This window comes from Esox lucius, chromosome 17, assembly GCF_011004845.1.
Source record: "Esox lucius isolate fEsoLuc1 chromosome 17, fEsoLuc1.pri, whole genome shotgun sequence".
Classification (NCBI taxonomy): Eukaryota; Metazoa; Chordata; class Actinopteri; order Esociformes; family Esocidae; genus Esox; species Esox lucius.
Window position 1 is genome coordinate 20,455,611 of NC_047585.1, and position 19,882 is coordinate 20,475,492.

General features: G+C 44.4%; 1 protein-coding gene across 7 annotated transcripts in view; it reads left to right on the forward strand.

Moving 5' to 3' along the window:
- The window catches only part of magi1b (membrane associated guanylate kinase, WW and PDZ domain containing 1b), a 130,238-nt gene that overhangs the window by 107,225 nt on the left and 3,131 nt on the right, over positions 1–19,882 (forward strand). For 2 of the 7 annotated variants that reach the window (XM_010881722.5, XM_010881725.5), the window contains exons 13-22: positions 831–862; positions 2,184–2,436; positions 4,071–4,162; positions 6,155–6,347; positions 8,746–9,060; positions 10,982–11,185; positions 14,867–14,960; positions 15,059–15,152; positions 15,593–15,736; positions 18,173–18,311. In XM_010881722.5, the coding sequence (XP_010880024.4) occupies positions 831–862; positions 2,184–2,436; positions 4,071–4,162; positions 6,155–6,347; positions 8,746–9,060; positions 10,982–11,185; positions 14,867–14,960; positions 15,059–15,152; positions 15,593–15,736; positions 18,173–18,311 (1,560 nt within the window). Of the gene's footprint in view, positions 1–830; positions 863–2,183; positions 2,437–4,070; positions 4,163–6,154; positions 6,348–8,745; positions 9,061–10,981; positions 11,186–14,866; positions 14,961–15,058; positions 15,153–15,592; positions 15,737–18,172; positions 18,312–19,773; positions 19,860–19,882 lie in introns of all 7 variants that reach the window. The other 5 variants (XM_010881727.4, XM_029113703.2, XM_010881723.5 and 2 more) reach the window with 5 other exon arrangements.

The following is a 19,882-nucleotide window of genomic DNA, read 5'->3' on the forward strand; positions in this document are numbered from 1 at the left end:
TGTGGGTGATGGAGGGAGGGAGGGAGGGTTTGAGGGAGGGAGGGAGGGAAGAGAAGAGAAAGGGTGGGTTCGTGAGCGGGAAAAGCGAGAGTGATGCAAGGGGGAGGGTGAAAAGGAGGAGTGGAAGAAAAAAGCGAGTGGGGGAGAGAGAGCTAGGAGAAGGGGAGAGAGAGCTAGGAGAAGCGTGTTGTGACTGCCTCTAGATGCTGGAGCCTCCGACAGCTGCGCGCCGTGCTGAACGGATGCAGGAAGATGGTCTCAGTAAGAGGAGAACTGACGGTTGCCTATAATTTAATGTTCAGTATCTTGGACTCCTTCTCCATGGGTATGGTAGCTCAGTTAGCTCAGAGTTCTCTCTCTGTCTTTCTACTCCTCTCTCTTTCTCTTCATCTCTCTTACACACACACACACGCACGCACACACCCTCTCTTTCTTTCTGACAGTGGGTGAGGCAGGGTCTAGCGAGAGAAACGCTCGGTTAGCCCTTGGGGTTGGCCCCTATTCCGCTGCAGCAGTCAGCCTCCATGCTAATGCAGATAGATCACGCTGCCCCCATTAACGTGGATGAGAGGGAGCGAGGGAACCAGGCAGAAAAAGAGAGGGAGAGGAAAATCGGCCAGCGCCGCTCTGCCGCTGGAGTGCCTGTTCGGAGCCCACCTGTCTTCTAGCGCCGCTCCAACCCTGGACACCCCGTTTAGAGTCCCGTCGTCTCCTCAACGCTCTGTCTACTCCTTTTTTATACCTGTGGGGAAGGTCGACTGTTTGTGTGTGTGTCGTTAACCATTTCTGTCTGTCTTTTTTTCTTCTCCTCTCTGGATATTGCTTCCCAGGGGTGGCACCTGTGAAGAAGAGCCCAAAGCTGGTGAGTAATAATGTCTGACCTCTCCCCCCACGCCGTTCCTTCCATTCTCCCCCATCCGTTCTCTCCGTCCTCCCCGTCCTCCCCCCGCCCGTGTGCTGGTGTTTGTCGGAGTATGTGTGGAACGTCCCAGAGCGGTTCGGGATTCGGTGTGTCAGGACTCCTGCTGTGTTTTGTCCTGATGGGAGCTTTGATGCCGCTCGCAGAATAATTGTGTTTTTGCTGGGTGATGAGGTTGCCCACATTGGTCAGAGGTGCTAGTTCCATTCTGCGTTTGTTGTCTCTCTCTGCGCCAGTGGTTTTCAATTGGCTTTGGCCCGGCACCCAAAATGGAGCAGGTCGTTTCAGTCGTGACCCAATATTTGTCAAACCTGGAAGATAATTGTTTATGTTAACGTGGCTTCCATATTAGAGGAAGGTAGAACATTTCCATCTTTTAATTTCCAAAGTGCTCAGATTCTTCATGGAACAGTGTTGGCAAGCTCACTTGTTTGAGACAACAAAATCTGCAGAACAGGTTTTGTTTTGGAAATACTGTAATTCAATAGTTTTCAGATAATAAATTATTCAAATGTTTTTGTTAATTATCATTTCTACGCACACTCTACCTGTTATTAGTTGTTAAAATTCATTTCTGCATTCCAGGGAAATAGACCAGTGAATTAGGCCAACCTTGGAACATTGAGGGTCATATAGAGCAGGGAAATTCTCGGTGACATTTTAGACCATGTGGATCATATTCATGCCCCAAATGGAAAAAAATGAAAGAAAATATAGTTTAATTATTCTGAAAACTAGGTTTTTTGTCTTTCTCCCCTCTCTCTCCTACTCTGTCTCTCTAGCGTTCTGTCCCTGTCTGTCTCTTTGTTGTCAGTGTGATGCTGTGTTCTCTCCTAGATGTTTTCTTCACTCCCTCAATGTTATGTGCTCTGACTCTCATGCTTCAGGAATAAGCCTTGCTCTTAATGTATTCAGCTCTGTGTTCAACAAAAAGAAGAGACTATTTACTTGTGTCAACCAAGCTCTGTATTCTTTATTTCTGTACCTGAAACTACTATGCGTTTTCAATTTTTTCAAAAGAAACGACATTAACAAAGCTGCCTGGTTTTACCTTGGGTATTGTTAGTCAGTTTCTTGTTGACATCACTGGCCTTGATTAAATAATGTGTATTGACCTGCTAGCGTCATATGTAGTTACTGATTTTACTTCATCTATACCTCCATCCCACTCCTTCTTTCCCTCTCCTCCCATCTCTATATTTTCATGTAATTCTTTGCCTCCTTCATCATCCTTCCTCCCTCCTTTTCCATTGTTCTCATGCAGCAGTTAGCGAGGAAGGACAGTCAGAACAGTTCTGTCCACAGCGTATCCAGCCACCGGAGTACCCACACCACGGACTCACCTCTGCACCAGTCCCTCGCCCCCCCTTTTAGCGAGAGCGCCGCCCCGCCACCCCCATCCCAGCCCCTGCCTGGCCTGCCCCTCCAGCAGGACCCGCTGGCAGACGGGACCATCCAGAGGAAACCAGACCCCTTCAAGATCTGGGCCCAGTCGAGGAGCATGTATGAAAGTAGGCGTAAGTATTTATTTTTGGGCGAGGATGCACGGGTGTTGGTTTGGGGCGGCTGTCTGTCCTGACATGTTGGTGCTGCTGGGGACCAGGGATAATATGCATGAGTGGAACTAACTTGAACCTCTAAACTCAACATCCACACTTCCCCAAACAAATTCTCTAGATGGATCCTTTGGTCTTTGGTGTTTTGACTGGTAGTACGTGTTCACTTGTTGAGATAGGCGTGGGGACTGTTTTGAACTTTGACAGTTGGGTAGAGAAGTTTTCAGCACTAACCACAGTCCGCACTAATCACTCTCCTGATCTCCTGAACTTTGTCTATTTGTGTTATAATCAGGAAGTGTTCTGGATCAGAGTGTGTTCACCAGTGCACTGCTCCTACAAGGCTGTTTATAATTGGTGGTGGTGGATGACAGTGGCTCTCATACTTCCCCAGTAGTCCGGTGAGCATGACTGGTGCTAGCCTCTCCAATTAACAGGAATATCTGTCAAGCTCTGTCGGGCGCCCTCAGAAGAGCAGAGGCTTTCCGGGTCCGTAGGGGTCAACGCCTAATCATTTCTGGGCTGCTCTTTGCTTTCATCAAGGTCTTTTATTATTCAGAGGCCTTACGGGAAGAGGGGCTAGGTATGGTGCTGCCTGTGGACTGCTTCGGACAGGAGAATGCTAAAGGAACAATGTCAAGGAAAAGAGATTGTGTAGTCAACTGGGCTTCATTCAGCCCTGTGACGTATATGTCCTGAGGAAATAGGGCTTGGCTGGTCTTCAATCCGACTGGGCCTGTTTGTTAGTTACTACTGGAGAGGGGAAAGGAGAGAGAGAGATAAAGGGAGAGTGAGACAGGGAGAGAGAGAGAGACGGGAGAGGGTAGCGAGTGGGCAGGTATCTCTGTGCATCGTTACCGTTGTGATGAAGCATTTGCCTGATTGATTCTGAGGTCTGAACCTGGGAAAGCGGTGGCTGTGAAGGCACCATTTGGCGACCACCATGTGAGCGCTTCCCGAACCTGAGCACAGCAGATTAGACACACTGGGAAGACTGCCTGTGGTGGATATTCTGTCAGCGGCCCTTTGGATGGCTCCCTCCCCGCACGTCCCTTTATGATCTGAAGTTAATCTGTTCACCGGGGTCAGTCGGAGCGTGGCACTGGGCATGTTAACTAATCTTTGTTTACTGTGGATCTTTTCCTAGTCGGTTGTTTAGAAGTTAAGCTGCTGTATTGATCTGATAAGCTGCCCAGGGCCTCGCCGGGGCCCTTGAGTCTTCTGGTTCTCATCACCTACCAGCCCTGGTTGATATAAGGAATTTCTCTTCAGAGACTTCTGAAAGGATAGCATTCAAATAGATTCTCATGAAGTGTGATAGAGTGAGTACATAGGGGATTTTCATAGCACCCCCCCCCTTACTTTTAATGGCGCTTTTCGAAGGTTACAGTAACAACATCCAATCATGCACCTCAGGCCTGGTTTCTAAAGAACCACGGGTGTGCTGTCATGCTTATTAAGACAGTGATGTCATCAGCTCCTTCCCTACCACTCCTCCAGTCTGAGGAGCAGACGAAGGGGATACACTGTGTGGGTTTGAATGTAACATTTCAGGACGTTGTTTTCCGTGCTGATGATTGGTTGTCCGGTTGCAGTACCTGATTCCCAAGAGCAGGACATCTTCCTGTGGAGGAAGGACACGGGGTACGGGTTCCGGATCCTGGGAGGGAACGAGGCTGGAGAACCGGTGAGTTGTTGAATACCACCACACAGCACCGACTTCACCCGTACACCCGAGAGATAATTCAGTACAACACGCCTTTTACCTGACTCCAAGTCTTTCTGGTTATTCATCATGGCTCACACGCTAACTATGAGACTTTTATAAAAAATATGTGTGATACTATTGTTATATATTTAGTGTTGTTTAGTGTCATTTTTGCCGGACCACATAAGCAGAGCCAGCCAAGAAGAGCCAATGTCTCTTACTGACTGACTGTCTCTGTACACCTTGTTAAATAGCATAGTGGTTAGAGAAGCGGATATGCGAACTATAGGTCCCAAGTTCGTATCTCCTCGCAGGCGAAGTGAAGTACGCGTTATGAATTATTCCTTATAGACGAAACTTCGCTGGATAAAACCTCCAGTGACTACATTATAGTAAGACTGAAATAAGACATTTTACGGTTATTTTGTGACTTTCTGGTGGATTTTCAAAGTACGCATCTGGGTTTTGGGTCAGGATAGACAAACACATTTGAGACTGTTTCTGGCATGGAAACATTCATCTTCAGTCTCGCTAGCAATTGCTCAATTCTATGATTATTCCTAGGAAGTTAGTAGATACCAGTAAGTCTATTACTGCCTAATAAGCTGTTAAAACGGCCAGTGGCAAAAGCTAACAGTTCCTAGATGCTTTTTGTGGTGGAAGTAAACTTAATATGAAACGTTAGTCATTTTATCACAATGCTCAATAGTGTTTAGCGACTGGTGAAATGCGTAATGCTGTGGCATTGTGGTTAAAGACAGGGCCTCTGACATGGAAGAATCTATTGTGGACAACAACATTTATTTATTTTATTTCCACGGTTCTCTTGTCATTTCACTTCATGAAAAAGTAAGTTATCGTCGCCTTTATTGATAGTTATTGTATCAATGTCATTCACGAATGAAAGAAAAAAGTATGAAAGAAAAAAATACGTTCTTATGCCATGAAATGAAATAGCTTTGGCAGACTCGCTAGCAGTTGCTCAATTCCTATGACTATTCCAGTAATTTAGTAGATACTGGTAAAGCCTATTACTGGCTAATACGCTGTTCAAACAGCCAGTTGCAAAAGCTAACAGTTCATAGACGCTATTTGTGGTGGAGGTGAACTTAGTAAGAAACGTTAGTCAGTTTAACTGCATCAATATCATTCACTATTTGCCAATTAGCTGTTAAAACGGCCAGTGGCAAAATAGTTTTTTTTCAGGATAGACACGAGGCTATACTGACACCCCTAGAACGTAGAGCTCTGTAGTGTAGTGGTTAGCGACACAGCCTTTCACGTGGGCGACCCTGGTTCGAAATTCAAGAGGGCAGTACTTTTTATTGCTGAACGGCTGAACTAGGCTTGCCTGGTTTCTTGTTTTTACAGTCTAGGTGATGTTAGTAAATAGCTCTTGAAACAAGCTCAATGGATTGCAGCAGCAGTTTGTGCTTGTTGGAGGTCTCGTCTCCCCCATTCTGTAGCTTCACTTGTTCTTTTATCTCGTTGCTGGGGCCTCAATCAGGGAGAATATCACTCCAAATATGGCAATTTTTTTTAGCTTTTAAAGAGGCCAAGTTGTTTGTTCTTGTGAGCTGGCCCGTACAGCTTTTGAAGAAGGGAGATAATGGCACACAAGAGATTTGGACTGTGATGTGCAGCCGAGTGGAGAAATAGAAGAAATACGTACTAGCCAGATGTATAGCTGGACCAGGGTTAATGTGAGCCACTGTATGTAAGTGCTGCTCCAAAGTGTTGAATTTACCTACGGTGAGGGGCATGTTCTTGAACAAATGTTATTATGCTGTTCTCTTAATATGCTGTTGAGTTGCCGTCACCATCACCTGTCATCCCTCTCTTATCTGTTTATTATCTCTTATCTGTTTATTATGTCTCTTAATTTTACTCCCCTCCTCCACTAATTCCCTTTCTCCCTGTGCCTCCTTTTTCCCATCTCCCCTTTATCCTCCCCTCTCCTCCACTCCCCAGATCTACATAGGGCACATAGTAAAGTATGGTTCAGCGGATGAGGACGGACGCCTGCGTTCGGGGGATGAGCTCATCTGTGTGGACGGCACGGCAGTGGTGGGGAAGTCTCACCAGCTGGTGGTGCAGCTGATGCAGCAGGCCGCCAAGCAGGGCCATGTCAACCTGACGGTACGACGCAAGACCAGCTTTGGAGGTGAGGGAACGCAGCATCTCGCTAGACATGCTTCAGTTTGACCGGCACTCTTATCCAGAGAGAGTAGATATTTCAGTTAGACAGGTACTCTTATCCAGAGAGAGTAGATATGTTTCAGTTAGACAGGTACTCTTATCCAGAGAGAGTAGATATGTTTCAGTTAGACAGGTACTCTTATCCAGAGAGAGTAGATATGTTTCAGTTAGACAGGTACTCTTATCCAGAGAGAGTAGATATGTTTCAGTTAGACAGGTACTCTTATCCAGAGAGAGTAGATATGTTTCAGTTAGACAGGCACTCTTATCCAGAGAGAGTAGATATTTCAGTTAGACAGGTACTCTTATCCAGAGAGAGTAGATATGTTTCAGTTAGACAGGTACTCTTATCCAGAGAGAGTAGATATGTTTCAGTTAGACAGGTACTCTTATCCAGAGAGAGTAGATGTTTTAGTTGGACAGGTACCCTTATCCAGAGAGAGTAGATATGTTTCAGTTAGAAAGGTACTCTCATCCAGAGAGAGTAGATGTTTCAGTTAGACAGGTACTCTTATCCAGAGAGAGTAGATATTTCAGTTAGACAGGTACTTTTATCCAGAGAGAGTAGATATGTTTAAGTTAGAAAGGTACTCTTATCCAGATTGAGTAGATGTTTTAGTTGGACAGGTACTCTTATCCAGAGAGAGTAGATATGTTTAAGTTAGACAGGTACTCTTATCCAGAGAGAGTAGATATTTCAGTTAGACAGTTACTCTTATCCAGAGGGATTAGATATGTTTCAGTTAGACAGGTACTCTTATCCAGAGAGAGTAGATATGTTTCAGTTAGACAGGTACTCTTATCCAGAGAGAGTAGATGTTTTAGTTGGACAGGTACCCTTATCCAGAGAGAGTAGATCTGTTTCAGTTAGAAAGGTACTCTTATCCAGAGAGAGTAGATATTTCAGTTAGACAGGTACTCTTATCCAGAGGGATTAGATATGTTTCAGTTAGACAGGTACTCTTATCCAGAGGGATTAGATATGTTTCAGTTAGACAGGTACTCTTATCCAGAGGGATTAGATATGTTTCAGTTAGACAGGTACTCTTATCCAGAGTGCCTTGCAATAAATACACTCATATATAACAGCTATGTGTACGTGTGACCTTGTCGTTCGGCAACAACAGATGGAGAGCAATATGCGGTTACATCGTTGGCATATTATATTATAAGAAAATGTAATTTGTCTTCCAGTAATTCTGCCAATAATTGGCTCCTCCTCACAATGCTTAATGAAGACAGGGACCTATGTAGGGGAGGATTCAATAATCTGCAGTGTACTGCATCCGTCTGCTCAATAACGACAGAGGCATGCCTTGCTCCGGGCTCCTCGGGTCTTCATCCGAGTGGCGAAGGGCCAGAGGACAGGGCTGATTTTTGGACCGTGACCGCACTTGTCTTTAACAGTCCGCGGTTGTGTGGGGAATCGATTGTCAGAGGTGGTCAAATTGCCCGGCTTGGCTCTGCCCTTTAGTAGGATGAATAAAGGTCCATGAAAGTGATGGAGAGGGTCCAGGGTCCCACCACATGCCAGTCGCTGATTAGAGCGCCCAGACCGAGGGCATGATGGTCCGTCAAAGAGGCGACGCCCACGGCCAGGGATATGGAGTGCTGCCTTAATCCCAGGAAAAAGGACAGGAACCTTCTGTGGTGATGTAATCCAGAAGCCATCTCTTTAGATGTGTAGGGAAACTAGATGAAAGCATGGCAGTTAGAGCGGCCTGCTCCCTGTGGACCCACTGTCTCCTATCAGTGTAATCATTACGCCAGGCTCCGTGGCTAAATGGGAGCAACCGTGTCCGTGTTGATGTGTGCGGCTGCTTTGAAGTGGCTGTGTCAAATGTTGGTAATGTTTCACTTCTTGTCAGTCTAACAGACTGGGGGTTTAATCCACCCACTCTCCTACCATACACGATTTGAACTAATGCAGCTGTATGGCAACAATGTATGATTTAAAAATAATTCTGTGTAGTTTTTCTAAGTTGGAAAGCATCATGTGAAACTTTTAAGAAATCGAATGAAACTCAAGTCAACTACAAAACCCACAATGCAATGTTGTCTGGCTGGCTGACAAGATCCATTCATACCTCGGTGGCTTGGTGGTAGAAGATTTTATCTACAAAATGTCACCGAAGTCTGTGTCTGCTAGTGAAGTAGTTCAATAGTTGTAAAGTAGCTTAGACATAACTGCTCTTTCCACATACTGAGTGCAGTTGTTAGAATAAGCACAGTGATGTGATCTGTTATCCACCATCCCCTACATTTCCAGTCACGAGGATATATAGCTGTGATGTGTCACCTTGATGATCCATGACTCTCAGGTGTATCATTTGTTTCTTTTAACTTCTTCCCTTCTTCCTCAGGGTCTAAAGGGGAGAGCGATGTGCCCCCATCCCCGGCCTCATCCCATCACAGCAGCACTCGCGCCCCCTCCCTGACCGAGGAGAAGCGGACCCCCCAGGGCAGCCAGAACTCCCTTAACACGGTCAGCTCCGGCAGCGGCTCCGGCAGCGGCTCCACCAGCGGCATCGGGAGCGGGGGTGGCGGGGGCTCTGGGAGTGCCGTGGTCAACACGGCCCTGCAGCCCTACGATGTGGAGATCCGGCGCGGGGAGAACGAGGGCTTCGGGTTCGTCATAGTCTCCTCCGTCTCCCGACCTGAGTCTGGCACCACCTTTGGTAAGACCACGTTTTTTCTCTTCACCTCACAGGACTTAGTGTTGGCACTCACTCACGCACTCACAAAAAAACTCACCGGCCACTTTATTAGGTACAACTGCGCGTCAACCCAAATTGACAAACAGCTGATCTTGTGGATGCAACTAAGTACACAAGGCTTGGTCAAGACGTTTAGTTGTTGTTCGATCAAACGTTAGGATGGGGTAGATGTGTAATCTGAACGACTTTGACCATGGTATGACATGGTGGATCCAGTAGCTCAAACAACTGACCTTGTAGGATTTTCATGCTTTACAGTCGCTAAAGTTCACCGAAAATGGTGAGTTAAAAGAAATATCCAGTTACCAGCAGTTCCGTGGCTGAAAACGCCTTGTTAATGAGGGGAGAATCCGGGGTGAAGGGTTAGACTTGTACAGACTGATGGAAAGGTCACAAATACTCAAATAACTACGCTTTACAGCGGGGGTGTGCAGAAGGGCATCTCTGAACACACCACACATCGAACATTGAAGAAGGTGGAGGCAAAAGGGGTCTTACCCGATCCTAGATGCGTGTACCTAATAAAGTGACCAGTTATGCTATGTAAAGTAGAAACATATCACTAACAGATCACTGTTTGATAAATGGGTACTGTCCCTAAGTTAACTTCTTAATAGCCCTTTTCGCTGGCACATACTCAGGAAACAGCTTTCATCCTCATTCTTCCTTTTTGTTTCATACTGTCAAGCAGAGACAACGAACTGTAATATGTATGCTATCTTTCATAATTGATCACTAGTAAGAGCATGTTGCGTAATAGCCTGTATAATTATGATGTTCTCAAATGCCTCAGAGCTGATTGCAGCGGTTTTAATCATTTGTTAATAACGACGATGAATATTGCAATATTGTAAGTGGGATCGTTTTTAGATAGATCCTCTCCCACTGTCCTCCTGCTCAGTTTGTCCCTTTGCATGCCCTGTTGTCTTCCCTGGTCTCTTTGCTGTGGACTACATGAAGATTCTACTATCCTTCCCTAGCCACTGACCTCTTCTCTGGGGCACAGGGGTCCTGATAAAGCATACACTGCTTAACTCCGCTATCTGGGTTTCAAATGATGTAGCAAAGCACAGCTTCGTCTGCTGTTCAGAAATAGAAAACGCTGGCAAGTTTTACCTTTTTGTTTATCATCCAGGCATATCAAAGAGCTGCTCTTTGGTTGTTGATCAAGTGTTGAAAAATTACATTTCATCCATGCCCCCATTCTGTAGCTAATTACACACAAAAAAGGCTCTGGCTCTGAAACCATCAAAGCTTCTAGACAGTAGACACAGATCTGCTCCAGACTAGAGTGACTGACAGCAATTCTAGAGACAGACACAATTAGTCTTTGCACAGTTGTTAAATAAATGAAAGGGACTAGAGTTGGAAAGGAATACTATGTGCTATATTTCACAGGTTATTGAGCGGGTGGGATTTTGGGTAGGGGAGGGCCCGAGGGTACTAGTGGCGAAGTTGGCGGTGATGTTATGATTGTAATCTAGGCTACATCCACTCATCCCATCAGAATAAGTCGTTCTTCAAGCGGAATAGCGCTGGTACAGGCTAACAGACATCTTGTCAGCCAGACAGTGACTATTTTGTATATAGTCTTAATTTATTTGAATGAAGTACTCAGTATTTAAAGGACTTTTCTCTTCAACGTTCTTTCACCTGACCAACACTTTCCTTTCGGCGCAGGCACATTTTCTGGGTTCTCGTGGCATTTGGCTTGGTGGCTTTAGTGAATTATTAACCCTTAACCTTACGTCTTTTTCTCTCTTTACCTCCACTTCCTCCTGTGCCCCTTTTTCTTTCTCTTCTCTCTTCAAATACTGTACCACCCAACACCAACAATGTCATATCACACACTCTCTCGCAATCTCACAAACAAACAAAAAAGCTGGAAATGCATGTGTGGCCATGCCCCACAAAATAGGGCGTATCATTGAGGGGAGCCCTGCGGACCGCTGTGGGAAGCTGAAGGTTGGGGATCGGATCCTGGCTGTCAACGGCTGCTCCATCACCAACAAGTCCCACTCGGACATCGTCAACCTGATCAAGGAGGCTGGGAACACCGTCACGCTTAGGATCATTCCTGGAGATGGTAGGACAACCCCACCTGTCTCAAATGCCTAATGTTCTTGTACTGTGTAGCTTCTGTGTTCGGACAGGGTGTCTGTTTGTAATAATGACTGCATGGCGAGCTGATTGGTTGGTTCTGGGGTTCTCCCTGGACAGGGTTGGGCGGAGCTAGACATAAGACCTACGAATGATGGCAACAGCTATGATCAAACTGTGTCACAGGAATATTTATAGTGTATTATAGTGCCCTCTGTAATTATTGAGACAGTTAACAAATATATATAATTCATATTTGAATTTGAAACTAATTACACAAATTTAAAGTCAAAGTAAAGATTATCAAGTTTATTTGAGGGTATTAATTTGTACATGTATTGGTTTTACCATTCATAATCGAGAAAAATGTTTTTGCGTAGTTCTGCTTTTTCATGTCACCAATGTATTGGGACAATTGGCTTGACAAATGGCTTGGCTAGGTGTGTTCTATCACATCATATGTGCTATCATAAGAGAACTGTCAATGGCTAGACTTGATTCTAGGCTTTGCGTTTGCATTTGGAGTCTGCTATTGGTGTCTGACAGCATGAGGAGCAATGAGTCAAGGAAGCCATTATGCGGCTGCAAAAAAGCAACTCTCTCCAGAAGGTAGGTGGGGATGTGTCAGCCGTGGCCATCCCCAGAAACACAAGCAGAACGAGAGAGAGGCTACACTGCAAGTTACAAACCACTTGTTAGTTCTACAAACTGGAAGGCTAGTTTCCAAAAAAAGAAACTACCTAAAAAGACCTGTAGCAGAGTTCTGGGAAACACTCTTGTGGACCAATTAGAAGATGATATGTACTGTACCAGTAGAAAGAAGAAGAAAGTGGAGGAAAAAAGGTGACTCAAATCCACAGCATACCACCTTGTCTGACACTGGAACTGGCCCACTAAGTGAATGATGTATTGCTGATACCTGCAGTGATGACTGAAGTGTACTATAAACATCATGTCTGCTAAAGTGTAGCTGAAAGCCTCCAAATGAATTGGTTGTCGCTTCATGGTACAGCAACACAATGACCCCAAACATACTGCCATAGTAACTAATGAGTCTTTCAAGGCCAAAATGTGGAAAGTTCTTGATGTGCTAGACAATCGTTATACGCTTGTATCGTTGTGTAGTTATTATTATTGATGCGTGTTGTTTGTATAGTGTTATTATTGATAGTTTGTGTTATCTTCTTATTTATATATTGTAATTACTGTTACTTTTTAACTTTTAACTGCACTGTTGGGAGTAGGAAAACCAAGCATTTCATTGCCATAACTTGTTATTGCAAATGACAAATACACCTTTTGAACTTTGAACTTTTGAAAAGCATCTTAGCAAAAAGACAACTGAAGATGGCAGCAGTACAGGCCTGGCAGAGTATCACCAGGGAAGATTCACTGTGTCTGGTGGGGTCAGACTTTAGGAAGTTATTGCATGCTAAAAATATACTACCAAATACTAAATGTAAGTGTTTGATTCTTATTTTAGACATTATATTAATCAGTCCCAAAACTTCCAGTGCCTTAAAAACAGAAATGCATAAATTAGTTGCATAAGAAGTGTCATTTCGAAATAGTAAAACAAATATGCGTACACAGATACCCTCCAATAAAAGCTGAGAATCATGTATCCAAACTTTTTTAATTGTCACAATAATTAGAGGGCACTGTTTCAGTTTATATAATCCTACTTTGTATTGAAATGTACTGTATAATTTTGCTCAAAGAAAGTCTATCTAAGTACATCACCATCACAGTATTTTTACATTTCTCCTGTCAGTCTGATCACCCCTGCAGTGTTGACAGAGCTGCTTCTCTTTGATGTGAAGAACTTTCTATTGCAGTCGTGCCTTTCACATTCTTCTAAAACATGCAATTCAGCTGTCAGAGGCTGTCATACCATGTGCGTATGTGTGTGAGAGAGTGCGTGTGTATCTTTTGGGGCTAAAAGCTCTCGCTACACTGAACTGTCAGATGATCATGGCATGCTGTTTCATTAAGTGAGTGAGATGCAAAGAGAATGCCAGTGTAGGCGCTAGTCTTTGTCACGTTGGAGGTGCGTATTTGATCGGGTTGCCATTTTGGGGGGGTTCCGATTGGAAGTCTTTAGCCATAGATGATTAGGGTTCGAACCCAATTGTACTGCCAAGAAAACAGAGAGAAGTGGTATGTATATTTTCTACCAGCTGTCTGATTGTGTTTCTTTGTGTGGGTGTATTAGAATCCCTGTGTATTAGTGTGGTAGATAGATGTGTCTAGAGCCAAGTTGTCTCCTACTGTTTAACGCAGGGCTATTAGCGAGGCACAGGGATTTAATGAGGAGACTGATTCCTACATTACTGCTAGGAAACTCAGCACTGTCTCTCTGTCTCACACTGTCTCTCTGTCTCACACTGTCTCTCTGTCTCACACTGTCTCTCTGTCTCACACTGTCTCTCTGTCTCACATTGTTTCTCTGTCTCACACTATCTGTCTACTGTCTCTGTCTCACAGTTTTTTTGTCTCATACTGTTTATTTTTCTCACACTGTTGTTCTGTTTCACACTGTCTCTCTGTCTCACACTATATCTCACTGTCTCACACTGTCTCTCTCTTTGTCATACTATTACTCTTTGTGTCAAACATTCTCTCTCCCTCCTTTCTCTACCAATCTCTCTCTTTATCTGTATCTGTATCTGTCATTTTACATGATGTCAACTGTTTTAGTGGCTTAGCTCCCTTAAATCATGTTGTCTGTGCATTGGGATGTAGTGTAAAACCACCCAGGGATAGAGGATGTGCGTGAGGCCTTTCTCAACCCCCTGGGTAGGCAGACAAGCAGTTGTAAATGCTTCCCCTGTGAAGTCTTTATTTAGATTTTTCCCTTGGTTTCATATGGTGGAATATTTCTGTGTGTAGAGACCGACCAGTGAGACTTTTCAGTGAATTCTGCATCCTGTGTCGTGAATTTTTCAAGCGGGGCTAAAAACCAGGCTGCAAACTGCACTGAATGAGGGAGTGATGGAAAGAGAGGGATGCAATGTGTGAGGATGGAGCCTGCTGACAGCAGTATGGAAGGACGGAGGTCTATTTTAAGACGTTAGGACTCGTGGACAGGCAGAGCGCTCATCAAGCCCATGGTATCCCCATACACAACTACCCAACTGGCTAGAATGAAACCCCCTTGGCCTGGCCACGGCCTCAACACTGATTGGCCAGTGCGCTGTCTCAGGGGCTGTGGGCAGAATGAAGAGTTAAGCCAATGGGATCCAAGGGGACTAGTGGGGGTGTGATGGATATATGTGAGTGGAATTGTGCGCAGCCAGTAGAGTGGTGAGTGGAATTCCGAGCAGGGCTAGGATTAGGCCAGGGAGAGTTGGTAGAGAGAAATGAGGGGGTGTGTTTGAAGTGAAGACAGTAATGCGGTTATTATGTGTTTGTTTAAGGCTGGCGGTCAGTCATAGGTTATTGATCACACCAGGTGACGCCATATTGAGTCAGAACACTGTAATGACATGAGCGTAGCACTCTCTCTCCGGTCCCGGGTTCCGTATGTTTGACTGAATTATACATGACCTGTTTTATGAATGGCTTACCAAAGGCCTGGTTTAATTGCTCTTTTGTCTGCCTCTGTCTCCTACCCCTTCAGTCGTCAGGCATGTGACTCCCCCACTCTCTCTTTCTCTCGCCTCAGAGTCGTCTAACGCATCACTGCTGACCAACGCTGAGAAGATTGCCACCATAACAACCACTCACACGCCTCAACAACAGGCGGCGCCCGAGCCCAGGTGAGAGGGATGCTGGGAACGCGGCGTACCTCATTCCCGAAGAACGCGTCCATTACCAGTGTTTTTTCACCAATATTTTCTCGTCCCTCTCATCCTAGAAACAACACCAAACCAAAACAGGAGTCCTCTTTCGAGTTCAAGTCCCCCCAGGGCCCTCCCCCCCCTGCCCCGACGACGCAACCTCCAGCCGAGGTAAGGACCTCCACCCAGCACCAACCGTCCCACCGTGCTCCCTGACATCCATGCTGTTCCCTCTGAGGGGTGGTGGAGCCCCGGGAGATGCTGTAACCTGGCAGTGTATTGATTAAATCCTGAAGGCGTGTCGGAGGGAAGGTGTCACGGCTGTGTCCTTGTAGTCTATGTGGCCCTTCTGCACGCCTCAGACCGCCCCAGTAGGGGCCAACCCATCTATTATTCATGTCACCCGGCACCACTCTGGGAGATACCCCGAAATAGGTGTGACTTTCCTCAATGCGCCGTCAGGTTCCCTCACCCGTTTGATCTTGTCGTGTGTGTGTGTGTGTGTGTGTGTGTGTGTGTGTGTGTGTGTGTGTGTGTGTGTGTGTGTGTGTGTGTGTGTGTGTGTGTGTGTGTGGGTGCGTGCGCGCGCGTGTACGTTGCCTTCCCCTCAGGATTCCGATTTCTATTCGGTGGACCTGGAGAGGGACAATAAAGGTTTTGGGTTCAGTCTGCGAGGAGGTCGTGAGTACAACATGGACCTGTACGTGCTGAGACTAGCCGAGGAGGGTGCGGCCGTACGCAACGGCATGATGAAGGTATGCATGACACCCCACCCCATAAAGGACTTTTGGAAATCCATGCTGTATGTGGTTGCCGGAAAGATACCATGACATGTTCCTGTTGAAGTGTAGATAATGTGTGTTATGTAATTGTGTTATCATCCTATGTGCAAGTCAACCTTAATTTATGCATTCATTTATTGTCTAACAGAGTTTTAGTGCATCTCCGTGTGGTGATGGGAGATAAGGGGGTTCATTGATTTTTCTTTTATGTGAGAAAATGTAAATAACTTTAATGTTCGTAGGACGGTTTGTGTAAATTCTGAGGGCTGTTCTGAGCAAGCAAGCAAGTTTATTCATATAGCACCATTTATACATCAAAGCAATTCAATGTGCTTTACAAAGAAACATATATTGAAGTACAATAACATAAAAACAAATACACAAATGAAAACATGAAAACATAATAATAGTCAAATACAGTAAGAAACATAAAGATTAAAAATGGGATAAAAACATAGGAAGCTATAAGGCTAAACAGTGTGGTTAAGTTTAAGTGCTCGTTCATAGGCACCTGAAAAGAGAAGTGTTTTTAACCTGGATTTAAAAATGGATACATTTGGGACTCGTCTAAGATCTTCTGGTAGTTTATTCTAGTTGTGTACAGCATAAGTGCTAAATGCAGCTTCTCCATGTTTAGTTTGGACTCTGGGCTCTACTGGCTGACCTGAGTTCATGGATGTAAGAGCCCTGCTCGGTTTATATTCTTCAAACATATCAGAAAAGTGTTCAGGATTTCAAAGCACCACTTTGAAATCTTTTCTGTAACTGACTGGAAGCCAATTCAAAGATTTAAGAACCTGAGTGATGTGCTCTGTTCTCTTGGTCCTGGTTAACATTCTAGCAGGAGCATTCTGAATGAGCTGCAGCTGTTTTACAGTCTTTTTCGGGAGTCCAGTTAAGAGGCCATTACAGTAGTCAACCCTACTAGAGATAAAAGCATGGATGAGCTTCTCTTGGTATTTTTGTGACACTAAGCCTTTGATTCTGGCTATATTTTTTAGATGATAGAAGGCTGTTTTGGTTATCACTTTGATATGACTGTTAAATGTGAGGTCTGAGTCTATCAGAACACCAAGATTACGCACTTGATCCCTGGTTTTAAGGGCCAGAGAATCCAGCTCTTTACTAATACTTGTATTTTTGTTGCCAAACACAATAATCTTTTATCTTGGTTTAATTGTAAACAATTTTGGTTCATCCAGGTATTTATGTGCTCTATACAGTGACACAGAGAGTCTATTGAGCTGTTGTCATGTGGTTTGAGAGCCATATATATTTGAGTATCATCGGCATAGCTGTGGTAGTTAATGTTGTTGTTTTATAGAATTTGGCCCAGAGGTTCATATAGAGATTGAACAGAAACGGTCCGAGAACAGATCCCTGTAGAACTCTGCATGTCATAGCCACCCTATCAGATTCATGATTACCAATGGTGACAAAGTAACTCCGGCAATCTAGATAAGATCTGAACCAATCAAGGACTGTCCCAGGGAGTCCTACCCAATTTTCAAATTGTCAAATGCTGCATTGAGATCTAATAGAACCAGAACTGTTATTTTATCAGAATCAGTATTCAGCCGTATATCATTTAAAACTTTCATCAGGGACGTTTCAGTACTGTGGTGAGGTCGGAAACCTGACTGAAATTTGTCTAAGAGACCGCTTGAGGTCACAAAATTGCTGAGTTGATTGAAGACAACCTTCTCAATGATTTTGGCTATAAAAGGGAGATTTGATCCAGGTCTATAGTTGTTCATTATAGATGCATCCAGTGTTCTTTTTTTTAATGGGCTTAATGGCAGCTGTTTTTAGAGACGTTGGAAAAATGCCTGATTGCAGAGAGCTATTAACTATTTGCTGTAGGTCCATTGTTATAGAGTTAAAATTATTTTATTTTTTTAAGTCTGATGGCAGTGTGTCGATACAGCAAGTGGAAGCTGAGGGCTGTTCTGGGTGCTGTTCTGAAGACTGTGTTTAAGGCTGTTTTGAGGGCTGTTCTGAGCAGGCCTTGTTAGCTGAGATATTAATAGGCCCAGGTTCTCTGAGGCGTAGAGAGGTGTCAGTATGAGACCCATTTCTGTACCCGTGGAATTCCCTCGACAGAGACAACACTGACAGATAACAAAAAATAGAACCGCTCCCCCTCTCTCTTTCCATCTCTCCGCCTATGTGAGGCAAACCTACTGTTCTTTGACACGGTTTCCTTCCCTCTTACAACAGTGTGGATTTGTGGAAATGTTGCCTTCACAGATGAGCGCAGTCTTTCTTCACATTCTAACTGGAACCTAACTCTCGTCCCTGTCCTCGGTCTCCTCCTGCTAACTTCCCTCATACACTCTGATCGCTCTCCTCTGTCCTTAACTCTGCGCCCATGGCTGTCTCAATTGCCGTCTCCCTCTGCCTCCACAGGTAGGAGACGAGATCCTGGAGATAAATGGTGAGAGCACCAAAGGCATGACGCATGCCCGTGCCATCGAACTCATCAAAAACGGCGGACGCCACGCCAACCTAGTGCTAAAGAGGGGGGACGGATCGGTGCCTGAATATGGTGGGTCAATCTACGAAAACATTCCCTTTTCCCCCGTCTTCACCCCCTGAGTGCACACACACACTCATCATGGGGGGGGGGTGAGAGGATGCGTCTTCTGTCCTGGGCTCTGGGTCTTCCCCTGCCTGCCTCTCTACTGGATGGGGCTTTCTCTGGGTGCTCACTCCCTTCTGGTGTGGGTCAACTGCTGTCACCTTTTAACCTGCTGTTGTGTGTCACTGAGCGGGGTGTGGCTAGGGGAGCTGGGCATTCTGGGACTATATAAACCTCCTTCGAAAAAGAGGCTCACATGGATAACTACATGGAAAATTCGAAAGGATTTGTGTTTCTTTATGTGCTATGTTTATTGATTCTCAGAGTCCTTGCTGAATGATATTTTGAGGGTTAAAAGTAATTATGAAAAACGGTCACTTGATTTGTTGCATTCTTTCCTAAACTGGGAAATGCTCTCTTGTTGGATTGCATCTCTGAGCTTTGATATGGCGTAATGAACATATTTATAATATTTATTGAAGGTGAATGTAAGCTACTGAGTCTAGGACATCAGTCAAGACTGTCTTGAAATGAGACCATTATAATATTCTACCATTTCAATGGGAATTTCACAATAGTTTGACATATTCACAAATCCATGGATTTATTCTCACCTACTGTAACTGTCAATGGAAAACTGTAATTTTGGGGTCTCCACTCATTCCTGAAAATTCCACTCCATTCTGCTCCACTTCTATAGACATTTTTGTAACCAAAAACAACATTTTTACAAGTATTTTTGTTTGTGTAGGCTACAGAGCTATAAATCAACCCACATATTAATCTAGAAGGCCTGCATGAAGTTGTCGGTGTAAAACCAAATGTATTTTTTTATTTTTGCCCATTTTCCATAATATTTATGGAATATTTCATTTTAATTGTATTAATCTGTTGATTGATGGTCACAATTAATATTAATGCATTCTTAAATTGGGAAAAAATTGCCCGTATTGTTTGTGTGATTTGTTGCGTTAAGAATATGCTATGCCTTTCCTGCACCTATATGACATCTCTGTGAGGTTGTATGTATTTTTTACCATTTTCTGTCATTTTAGTTTCCACCCCCTTGCCATTTTGTTTGTTACAATGTCCTATGGTGTTGTTGTGTATGCATCTGGCTGTGTCTATGGGATTGGGGTCTCCGCTGGTGCCTCTATATGAGCTGTTTGTTGAGTCTCTCTGAGTGTGTGCTCTGGGTTCCTGGACTTTCTGGAACTGATTGTTTTTCACTCAAGGGTGGGGGTATTTCCTGGTATGTCTCTCTCTCTGAACGGTTTAAATGGTCAAATAAACACCTTTTCCATTTAAAAAATAAACACAGACAATAATGATTGTTTCTTCTGCCTACTGTTTTTTTAGGATCTAAACTCTTGTCTTTTTCTCTTTTATCTACCTTTCCCTTCTTTCACTGGGCTCTTCCTTCCCTCAGCGATGGTTGCTCCCCATCTCACCGCATGTATGAGATCCTCTAATGACAAGCTGGGAGATCCTAGTTCCTACCAAAATCAAACCATGGTTCGTAGTTGTCCTCAGTCTCC